General features: G+C 49.7%; 1 protein-coding gene across 2 annotated transcripts in view; it reads right to left on the bottom strand.

Annotated features, from left to right (window-relative positions):
• Positions 1 to 281: 281 nt before the first annotated feature.
• NAA60 (N(alpha)-acetyltransferase 60, NatF catalytic subunit) overlaps positions 282 to 11614 on the bottom strand; it is a 17123-nt gene continuing 5790 nt past the window's right edge. Inside the window, exons 2-6 of one of the 2 annotated variants that reach the window (XM_009071317.1) lie at positions 5911 to 6026; positions 4295 to 4424; positions 3472 to 3568; positions 1185 to 1419; positions 282 to 438 (exon numbers count right to left, since the gene is read on the bottom strand). In XM_009071317.1, coding sequence (XP_009069565.1) covers positions 282 to 438; positions 1185 to 1419; positions 3472 to 3568; positions 4295 to 4424; positions 5911 to 6020 — 729 coding nt within the window. In that variant the 5' untranslated portion in view covers positions 6021 to 6026. Of the gene's footprint in view, positions 439 to 1184; positions 1420 to 3471; positions 3569 to 4294; positions 4425 to 5910; positions 6036 to 11614 lie in introns of those variants that run through there. The other variant, XM_009071316.1, reaches the window with a different exon arrangement.

An 11614-nucleotide genomic window follows, 5' to 3' on the forward strand; every position in this document is an offset into this window, starting at 1 on the left:
TGGCAGCAGATGGGCTACCAGCTACTGTGCTGGGACACCGAGAGCTCGGTCACTGTGGGCCCAGCTGGGAAAAGCAAAGGGACAGCAGGCTCAGCTTCCACCTGCTGTTGGGCTCTGGGCTCAAGCACACGAGGATCAGTTTGAATTCCCTTCCAATGAAACAAGCAGGAATTTGGCACCAGCTAGAGCACAGTGCTGCCCACATTTCCCCAGCAGCTCCCCAGCAGCTCAGTGGCACTGGTGCCCAGGTACCCACCTCGGCCTCCCGCACACCTCCGTCGTCACATGGTCCGGCTGTACTCGATGCCGCTCTTGGCAGAGATGCCAGACCAGGGCAGAAGGCTGCAGAGGAGGCTCTGGGCTTGTCTGTATATCCTCTGGGGAATGGAGCAGGGGCTCAGGCTGGCTAGTGTTGATCCAATGTGCTGTAGGTAGTCAGTGGCCATCAGTTAAGGACAGCAACGTTTACACTGTGACTTGCAACATAACTGAAACGGCTCTGTGGGCTGGCACAGTGACACTGCTCTGCTCAGGGAAATCCTGCATTCATTGCCTGCACCTTTCTGTCAACAGCTGGTCTGCTCTGCCCTGGAGAAGATGGCAATTTGGGAATGCTGGCTCCAGCTTGTATGGGAAATAGCTCCTCTAAGCCACTTCCCTGTGCCCTCCACGGCAGGTTCCTGTGGTACTGCAGTCCATCCCTGCCTGGGGACTGACCAGCTACACCTGACAGAGATCAAAGTTCCTTCTCCATGATCCAGTGACGTGAAACAAACACCCTAAGTCAGTGTGAGAGAAGCCTGCTGAGATCCAGGCCAGGCTCGTAGGGGATCCCAGGTCACAGGAAGCAAGACCAAGGGTTTCTCTGCCATGCTTCTGGCTAAATCCTGCACCCCACAAGCCAAAGCATGCCCAGCACTTTGGCCTAACACCAGCATTCACTATCACTGGCATCAAACTTGTTCCAGCCATCCTACACTGCTTCCCTGAAATGCTCCCAGAGGAGTTGGTGGAACTTGGGGACACATGGATTACTGTGAAATCCCTCTAACATCGCCTTCCTTCCAGCTTCAGATTAAACTCACAGACCCAGCCTGCCCACGCTCTGCTGGGTAACCCAGAGCTGTTGCTATAGCCCAGAACAGAGTTTGATCTCTGCTCACCAGCCTGCAGGTAAAGGATATAAGATTGTCCAGGGTGGGTGTCCCCCGTTGATGTACAGGACGTAGGTGAAGCCATCTTTGAGGACTCCTCTGATGGAATAGTAATAGGGGAGATAGTGGTGCTGTTTAAAGTCTCTGTTTTCATAGAAGTTTATTGCTGTGTTGTTGGTGGTGAGCACATGCAGGTAGATGGCTTTGCAGTGGTCCTGGGCAGTCGTTGAGATATGATCTTTCAGGCTCTCAAGCAGGAGTGAACCTGTGGAAGGGCAGAGCAGCACAATCACAGGGTGCAGCCTCCTCCTCAGGGACAGCACCAGGGCTCGTGGGGCCTCCCATGCCGTGTCCCAGCAGGGATTGCTGCATACACCTGGATGCCCCAGACCCCACCCAGAACACACCACAGGGGTTTGGTAGGAATCTCATCTCGCCTATCAGCATGGCTTCAAAAACCAGAGATTCCATAAAGACACAGCTCTGACTCAGTAACCACAAGGATGAGGCAGATGCGGCACTCTGACAATATCACCTACCCCCAGCTGAGCAGCTCCTGGATTTGGGGAAGGTCAGGAAGTCATTTTCAATGGTATCAGTTCCACCCCATACATCTATTTACTTTCAAGTTATTTAAAACAGCAGAGTATCAAAACAGGACTGCACCAGCAGTTATTGCATTGTGTCATCTGAACTCAACATCTAAGAACTGGTGGGATTTTATTTAAATCACTTCTAAGGAGGAGAGCAGAGGCACAGCCTCATCCAGCCTGGACTTGCTGCAGCCAGTAAGAAAAACCAGAGAAGGGCACAGAGGAGACTCTAACCCCAAGAGACAAGACCTGGAGGTTCATCCACACCACCTCAGCATGGCATGAAGGACTCAGCAGAACCTGCACAGGAACTTCTGCCCCCAGGTATGGTAGCACCAGGGTGAAGCAGCAGTTCAGCTGATACACACAGGGGTGAGATGTCTGCTGCTGGTTCACAGTGCCCAGGGCACACAGGATTTCCAGCAGGACCCACAGGATGTCAGAGCAGAAGTCAGCAGCACTGACTGCATGGTCACTTGGTACTTAGTGAGAATTTGGATGAGCCAAGCCCCAAAGACCCTGAGACATCAACAGGAGGGCAGTTAAATTTTGTTACGAGATATTCCAGTCTTCTCCCCCACAGAAATCCAGCTGTCCTCCAGTTTAACAATAACAGAGAACTAGAAACCAAACCTTTTATTGTCTGCCAGAATAAAATCAGAGCATGCTTAGAAGCATGCCTGGGGTGAGGAGCCTCCTGTATGAAAGGCTTCAGCTTCAAACACCAGCAGAAACACTCTCAAGAGAAAGGTCTCAGAAAAAACAGCAGCAGCTTCTTTAGGTTGTGTTGCTACAGGTACAAGTTCAAAGTGTTTGAGAGAGCACAGCAACATGCTGTGCAGATGTAAAGGGTACAGGAAATACTCTGACAGGAGAAAATTCCAGCAAGATGGAGTTGGGAAAAACTACAGGATTTGGAAACTGAAAGGAGACTCAAAACTACCACAATTTTACAGAAGACTCTTTTGCCACCTTCTCTGAACATCATTCTGTGCTGATACTGTCTTCTTTGCACAGAAAAATCTCTCCAGTGGCATTTCAAAGCAAAGTTTAAAACTTGGGAGATGATGAGTGATACCTGTATCCACTGGAGAGACTCCAGGAGTACAGCACTGGGTCATGCTGCAAACCTGGCCTGTTCCCTCTGCAGCTCAGTTACAGCTCAGCCTGGAACTGCAGTGAAGGGCAGGACTGGGTGACAGGGCACACTGTCTAAAGCCTTTCTGACTGCAGCATTCCAAGTGGCTGCAGGAACTCAGAGCTGACCTGGACATGCACCAAGATCTGACCAGTCCCAGTTACACTCCCTTCCAGTTCTCTGCCAGTTTCTAACTCTTTCCTCTACCTGTCAAAGCTGAAAGCTTAAAAGTAGCTCCATTTTCTGCCTCAGGGACCAGGCTGGTGATACCCATGAGAGAAAATCATTGCACACCCTGCCAGTCAGTCTCAGCAGCAGGAGTGCAAGTTTTGGGTGTGCTCAGCTGTCCCCTGGGAACAAGATGGACAAAGCCCTGTGTGCTCTTTAGAAATATTTGCATATTGTGTTATGGCCACACCAGTAAAAACCTCCCAGTGCACTGCAGGAAGGGGATGTGGGTACATCACCTTCCCACCTGCCTGTCCCAGTCACAGCCCATCCCACGGTGTGTGAAGGAGCTCCCTTCACTCACATTCACTGACCACACAGGGCAAACAGCAACAGTTGTCACTTAGCAGCCTCTTACCTATTCCATGTTTTCTGAACTCCTTCACCACTCCAAGACTTAGGATGTAAGCAACTTGAGTGTCCACAGGAAAATTGGAAGCTAGGATATCTCCATCCTGAGTAGAGATAGGACAAGTTATTTAGTAGGACACCTGGGCAGGCACAGGAGAAAGACAGAATCCTGTACTTGAACACCCGAAAACAAGGTTACACCATGAAAAGTCTCTTCACTGAACAGTCTTAGCTGAAAGGAAGTTAAAAAATCTAAGCATGGTCCCTTTGGGGCCATTCCTACTGTCATAGCATCTTCCCAGACATAGAACACAAATCATGATGCTTCCTTACTATATACATTATTTGTGGGCTTAGGGACAGAACATATTTGCTTTATTCACCAGGAAGGATTCAAAATGCCAATTCTGGAGTCTCCCATTAGTGTCTAGATCAACCCAGCAAGACCTCATGGCCTGCAAGTTCCCCTGAGCTGCGTATCAGCTGGAGATCTCTGTACTGCAGTAGGGGACAAGGAGCATGTTCCACAGGCCCAACTGCCCAGAGCAGTGCCTGAATGAGCCCTTGGCTGGAACAGGAACCTTTTGTTAGAGTTGCTGAAGACATAGCTTCTGCCTTTGACAAGCTCTGAGGTAAAGGCAGATAGCTGAAGTGATGGGACCCATAGCACTCAGTGCTCTCAGAATTCCACATGTGCTTCATCCCTTAGATTAACTCAGGATCAAGTGTCTCAATAGAGGGGGAAAAACAATTCCCCAAGCAGGTGCCAACCCCATTGGCCATGGCAAGGAGTGGGTAATGTCACCCTGGGGCACAGTGCAGTGCCATACCTCTTTGTGCACCTTCGTCCTGCTCTTGATCTCTGCCACGATCATCCCCACAATGGAGCCTCTGTACGTGGCCGCGAGGGAAAAGAACTTCTTGTTGGACGTGATATCTCGGTACCATGAGTCAGGGTACCTGGGCAAGAAGGAAAAACAGGAATGTTTGGGGATGCAGAGCCCATGGGAACAGGCGTGTGCTGAGATGCTGCTCAGCTCAGGTGACCTCGTGGCTCTCTACAACTACCTGAATTAGTAGGCTTGTTGAGGTGGGGGATGTCTCTCCTGCCATGGCTGCAGGGAAAGGACTAGAGGGAATGGTCATAAGCTGAGACAGGGGAGATTCACAGTGGATGTTAGGAAGAATGTTTTCCCTGTTAGGGTGTTCAGGCACTAGAATATTGCCCTGGGAAGTGGTGGAGTCACCATCCTTGGAGCTGTTTAAGAGGTGTTTGGATCTGACACTGGAGGATCTGGTTTAGGGGTTACAGCAGTGACAGGTTAATGGTTGGACTCGATCTTAGAGGTCTCCTCCACCCTTGATGATTCTATAAACTGCAAACAGCTGTTGCAGTCCATTTGGTACTCTGGGTTCTTTCAATGGCATCATGTAATGGCCTCCTACCTCGCTGAGAGAATCACATTTTCATGTTACATTCATTGCCCAAAGCTTTCACTTCCATCTTTAGCAAGTTATTTTTAACTCCAAGATCCATCTGCCCTCATCTATGAGTGTAAGGATCTCATTAATTTGATACACATGTGAAAAAAAAAAGCTGCATATTGGTGCAAAAAAAATCACACCACCAGCCCCCACCTCTCCTCCTCCTCCTCCTGCAGCTCCTAAAGGGAAAGCAGCATACACTGATCTATGGCAAAGTGAGAGTTCAGCCTTGCCTTTAAAAGAAATCCACACATTCAAAATATTATGAATGCTTTTGCTGGCCTGTTACATTTTATGCAATCTTAATTATAATCTGCTAAAATCCTCTGTAAACCTTCTCAACAAAGCTAAAGAGAAAAACCCTTCAAGTCTCCAGCTGCAGTTTCCCTGGATGCTTTAGGCCAGAAAGCTGTCACTGTGCCCCAGAGAAGCTCCTCATTCCCGTGCCTGTGTAGCTGTGGGCATTTACTGGGACAGGCTGAGAGTAGCTTCCAGCCAGAGCTCTGGGAGCAGCAGTGATCCCAAGGGCACAGGCAGATACTGCTCAGTTCCCCCCAGACATCCAGAGGGTCAGTCCCACAGGAACAGCTGCTCCATGTTGCTTTGGCTCAGCTCTGAGGCTGCTTTCTTGGCACACACTCCAGGACACAACCTTCTTTCACAAGCACAGGGATGCTGTCCTTTTTCCTGGAGGTGTGCTCCTTTCCCCACCTCATACACAGCCTTTCCCAAGGAGCTCATCTACCCCCTTCCTTATAAAACCCATTTTTCTGCCAAAATCCATGCACAGGAACTTTCTGATGCCTTCAGGACCCTGTGGGACAGGCAGCAAAGGGCCAGTAACAGCAACACCCCCACAGTGCACAGATTCCAAACCTGCTGCTCTCTTGGCAGCAGAGCCCTTGGTGTCAGCTCCAACCTGGACCAGTGCATTCCCACACCCCCCAGCCCAGTCACATACTCTATTGGGAACCAGTCTCCACAGAGCTGTTTGACTGTGTCTATGTCATCGTGGCACAGCAGGCGCAGGTTCACGTCGGTCAGTGCAGTCGGGGGCACCTCCTCTGTCATTCACACCTGGAAGGGAGGAGAGCAGGTGAGGACTGATGGAGCACAGGCTCTGCCCCAGTGTCAGGCTCTGCCCCACAGCACCAGGTGCTCTTGGTGCCCATAAAGCTGTTTTTCCTAGCAGAGGGAGTTTTCAGGAGAGGTGAAGCAAAACATGGCAATGTTAACCTGGCAAACAACTCAAAGCTGTGTTGCTCACAGGATGAGCTCAGGTCTCTGCTCAGCCTGACCCTCCCCCCAACCCTGCAACCATGCACATCCTGCTCCCTGCCAGCACAGTCCAGTGATGCTGTGTGAGCAGCACGTGGCCCCAACCCCTTCCAAAAAGAGCTCAAGATGCTGCATTAAATAAGCCAACAATGTGCCAAGTGTGCCTTATGCTGCATGGAGCTCTTCAAATGTCTATGCAGGACCAACATTTTGTTAAAACAAACCTGAGCACACAGCTCAAAAAAGGAAGCACTGCTAGGAGAACGGTTAGAAAGTCCTCTTGCACAATCTGCCATCTCCAGTGAGTACAGAATGCAGAGGGTTACAGCTCCTGAAAGTGTTCATTTTGTTTAACCTATGCTGGTGAAATGAGATCCAGTTTCACTTCCCCTCCTACGTGCCACAACCCCCAAGGGCTGGCTCTGCAGCCCAGCAGAGAGCAGTCAAAGGCACAAACCCCACGACACCTTTTCTCCACAGCACTGCCACGATCTGCTAACCACGGACACGGCAACGTCTTCAGCCCTTTTTAACAAGGTACCAGAGGGAGAGCAGCAAGCCATAACTAACGTGGCTGTAAACGTGTTTGTAGCACTGATGCATGAATGAAGAACACATCTTGACAAGAGGCTTTAGGAGGACAAAGCCCCACGTGAGACTCAGTGCACAGAGAGCAAACACAGCGGTGGAGTCAGAACTGCTGCAGGAGTCAGTTCCCTCAGCTCTCTCCCTCCAGCCCTCCTAGTCCCAGAAAAAGAACCAGAACCAGCTCCCTCATCTCTCTCCCTTCAGCCCTCCTAGTCCCAAGGCAAAGCACCAGAACCAGCTCCCTCATCTCTCTCCCTTCAGCCCTCCTAGTCCCAAGGCAAAGCACCAGAACCAGCTCCCTCATCTCTCTCCCTTCAGCCCTCCTAGTCCCAGGGCAAAGAGCCAGACCAGCATGCAAAGAAAAAAAACCCCAAGCTCCACAAAACCAAACCCGCCAGCCTTAACAAAAACAATTATTTAACTTTACTTTCTTTTCTCGGTTTTTAGAGTCTCTAATCTTGGTTTCAGAATGCTGAGCTGAGGGAAAAGCTGCACACGGCAGTGCTTGTCCATGCCCTCCTCTGAAAGGGATGCTCAGCTCTCCAGGGCTCTTGATTTACAGCTCAGAGCTCGAGAAAGAACAGATTTAAACACACTCCCCACTGGACTGGATATGCCATTTAAGCAGCTTCAGCACTAAAATTGTAACTGGCAAAGTTACAATTGTTACGAGTTACAATTTTAAGTTGCCAAACTTACAATTTGGCAATCAATTGTAAGTTGTTAAAGTTACAAGTTAGTAACTGTAAGTTAGTAAACTTACTTTGCAGTTACAGTCCTTCTGTACTGCCAGCTACTGTCCTCCCAGTTAGCACAACACGATGATATTCAGAGAGCAGAGTCCCCAGATGTCAGGGTCCTTGGAACTCAGCATCAGTGCTGAGAGGTAATTAGCACTGCTAATGAGAACAGCATTCACCCCAGGCTTCAGCACTCTCCCTGTACCCCAGGGTGAACTCCTTTGCACCAGCAGGAGCAGTGTGAGCTCTCACCCTGTGCCCCCTGACAGCAGCACTGTCTTGGCCTGGATCTCCCAGGGAGGCAGGAGGAACTCTACCACTGCTTTGTGTTCACTATTATCCAGGGAAATCTCTGCCAGCCCCTCTCCCCTGCAGGCAGGAAGAATGACAAAGGGCTCTAATGGAGCAGAGGTCCAGATATGTTCTACAGCTCTTGAGAAAGATGAAATGGGGTGGGTTTCCTCAAGCAAGGGATCCCTCCCAGACACAGCTTTCCTCACAGTCACTGCTCCTACATATTTCCCTGGGAAGGGCATTCAATGGGATCCATTTATTGATATGGATCACTTGTTCTTCTCCAGAAAAGTCCTTAAAAGGAATCACAGCTCTTTCAGAGCCTGTTCTAAGACTGTGGCCATGTATTTCCCCAGCAGCTTACAGCATTCACATCAGTCCAGATGCCAGTGACAACACAACTTGAGCACCTACACCACCAGTACTCCTTGCTGCTTTTAGAACTCATTTGACACTGCCAGAATTGGCTGGAGCCTTCTTTACCCTGTCACAGTGGCACACACTCTCCACCACCAGCCCCTGGTGAGCTCTGAAGATGTCTCAGCTTTTCCCCCTGGGGCCCTGAAAGAAGGAAAGGCTGATCTCACTCACACCACTGCTGCTTGAGGGAGCTGATGCACAGCAGTGTGGGCCCCAGTCCCACCCTCCCACTCCTCCCACCCCTGCCAGACCCTTTGCTGAGCTGTGACACACCACAGGATCATTTTTCTCGGGAAGTTTTGAGGCTCCTGCAAGGCAACACTCCTTCTCAGCCAATCCCCTCAGCACTAATGAATCAGAGAGAGATGAAAGCACCATGCCAGAGCCATGGTTTTGCTAATGAGTGGAAAAGGCAGGGCCCAGGAGCAGAGTGAGCCAGTGGCTGCTGCAGGGAGGCACAGCCAGCACAGGACACATTCCTGCCAGGATTAGTCCATGTGTATTTAACGCTATACTCCCAAAGAGCTGGGCAAGCATTACACATTATCCTGTAGCTGCAGCCAGCCCTAAAAAAGCAATCCATGCGTGCTGAGCTGAAGAGGGTGATTCCCCTCCCCTGGGATTCAGCCAGCCCTTTCCCAGGCCTGGCTGTGCTCACAGGGACTCGTTCTGTCTGCTCCATTGTACAGGACCCGGCCTGGATGCCCCAGCACACTCAGGACACCTGTATGGCACTGTGTTCACTCCTAGAGTCCACAGGGCTCTAGGAGCTGTGCACCTTCCTCCCTGGCCATGTGTGGCTGCTGCGGGAGGAGCTGTGGGATGTGGCTGCTATGACCAAGAGAGAAGAAATCCCAGGCAAACCAATTTCCTTCATACCCAGGTGACAGCCTCTGGCTCTTCACTTCACGGATACCTGGGCGAACACTCAGGCATAGCCTGTGGCAATGCTGCAATTAGCAGAGCCAAAGTCCTGAACAAAAGCCTCAGGCAGCACAGTGACCCAGAGTAATACACCCCAGAGTCAAGTTAGTTTTAGAGAACAAAAGATCTGTTTGGAAGCATAAAGAAATAAGAAAACCCCAGGATCAGTGTGAAGTACTACACTAGGGCTCAAAGGAAGGTAAAAAGGTATCACAGCTTCACTCACACACTGCCAGCACAGGTTCTGACCTGTGAGCCTGAGTGGTGGCTGCTGTGGAGCCAAACAGGTTCCAGCTACCTGTTAGGCAGCTCAGAGGAACTGGCCAAATTCTTACGACTAATATTTAGCAGCAATGGAAGCTGGATGGAAGGCAATGCTAAGTGCATTACTAAATAAGCCAGCTTGACATAGAATTTTAAATTAAAGCACCTTGGAAGGCCTAAACATATTTAAATAACTTCCTAAAATAATGTCACAAATCTTTAGCATTAAAGCTCTAGCTTTAATGAGCTAAAGAAGAACATTTCCCAATTCTGTTGAACAGACAGCGGAGCCTTTGGCTTCCAGCACTGGCCCAGGTGATGCCTGGGGCTCCAGGAATCATCCCTGTTCCCTCAGCACGATGAGCTGAGCACAGGCACTGACACAGTTCTGCCACCAGCACTTGCAGGTCCTACTGTGCCACAGCAGGTCTGGGTTTGAGCCAGGGGCAGGGAGTTTCTTTACGGAACCAGATGCTTCACAGCTAAGAAACCCCAACTCAGGCTTTTCTCAAGAGCAGGAAACTTTCTTCCCTCTTTAGAGCTCTTGCATTTTTTAAAAAAATACCTGAGACCCCATCTCTAGAGAAACAGGCAACCAACAGCACTCCTAATCCAGCAGGGTGTTCAATGCCTGATGCTGACTAACACTTGGCAGGCAGCTGTTGCGTGTTTGGAAATCCCTCGAGCACTGCCATACCTACAGAAACCTGGGCAAGTGGTTCTGCAAGTTAACATTTACCTTGTTTAGCACTGTTAGACATGTTTTAACAATGCTCCTGCCTTGTGCATCCTGCAAAATGAGTTGCACAACGAAGTGTCCTGAGATGCTGCTTTCATTAATCCTTATTTGGGCTTCAGCTTCCATCCAGATAAACTCATGAAAACCTCAAATAAAACCATCCTCATCTAGCAACAAATTTCCTGGCAGAATAAAATCCAGGCAATCTAAGACTAAAGTTCAATGAACAATAATCAGGATTGTTTACATATATAACCCCCAAGAAGGGATGTACTGGCTTCAAATGTAACATTCACAGGGAAATAAGTGTGAAGGAATCCTCATCACTCACAGAAACAGAGATGGACTGAAGGTCGTCAAAACCTTTTACTTTACTTAAAAGCTAATTGAAATCAATCCACCTTGAACAGAAAGGAGCAAATGTGCAGGGTAGAATAAAGAGCAACGAGGCCTGGCAGGCTGTGGGTGTTGGCAAGGCGATGCCACAGCCGAGGCAGCGCTGTCCCCACGGACACAGCCTGGGCACCGTGGCACGGCCAGCACTAAATGCTGAGGAGCCTTATGGGATGAAGATTTTCACCTTCTGGAATTCAAAACATTTACTGCGAGCACTCCTGCTGGATTATGAAGGATTACGTGCTGCCATCCCCCAGATGGAAGAGCTTAAATCCCTGCAGGGAACTCTGAAGCACACCCCACGCAGGGGCCGTGCAGAGGGATGGTGAACAGGAGCTGCATTTCACTCTACCCAAGCAGAGCCTCTGCTCACACACACACAGACCAGCAGGCACCCCCTGGAAGATCTGCACACACAGCAGGTCAGAGCTGATCTCCTCGTGCCTGGTACCCTCACCAGAGCTGCTGCTCAGTGTCACCACCAAACCCCTGTGGTTTGGGACTCCCATGTGGACAGGTGTCAAACCCCAGCAAGCCAAGATTTCCCAGTGGAAAAATAAATTTAGTGAGGCATCCTCTCTCACTTGTAAATAAACAGGATCAAACAAAGCCTGCAAAGAGTTTTATAAGCTCCCCAAAATGCAGGACTTCAGCTGTGACAGAAACACAGCCACAAACTCTGCTATTGTCTAGGGACTGACACTTCCGGAGCACCAGCACAACTTTTCCCAGCTATAAGTCTCTCTGCTTTGTGCCATCTGGCACTGGGGATTTGATTTACATTAAACCATTCAATCTGAACCAGCCAAAGGTCTAATTCCACAAAGCAGTGAAGATTTCCCTGCTGCATTTCATTTTCAGCTTACTGTGTTTTTAGGTTACTGGTCTCGCAGGGAATGCTCGACACAGACACCAAGCTCCTCTCGTTTAATACAAAGAAAGTGCAACTGGATTTGGAAAGATTGTGAATTCATTACTAAGAATCTCAAAGAGGCACTGTCCTGGGTTGCAGTGTGGGGGGT

The sequence above is a fragment of the Acanthisitta chloris genome, unplaced genomic scaffold (genome assembly GCF_000695815.1).
Source record: "Acanthisitta chloris isolate BGI_N310 unplaced genomic scaffold, ASM69581v1 scaffold12883, whole genome shotgun sequence".
NCBI lineage: Eukaryota > Metazoa > Chordata > Aves > Passeriformes > Acanthisittidae > Acanthisitta > Acanthisitta chloris.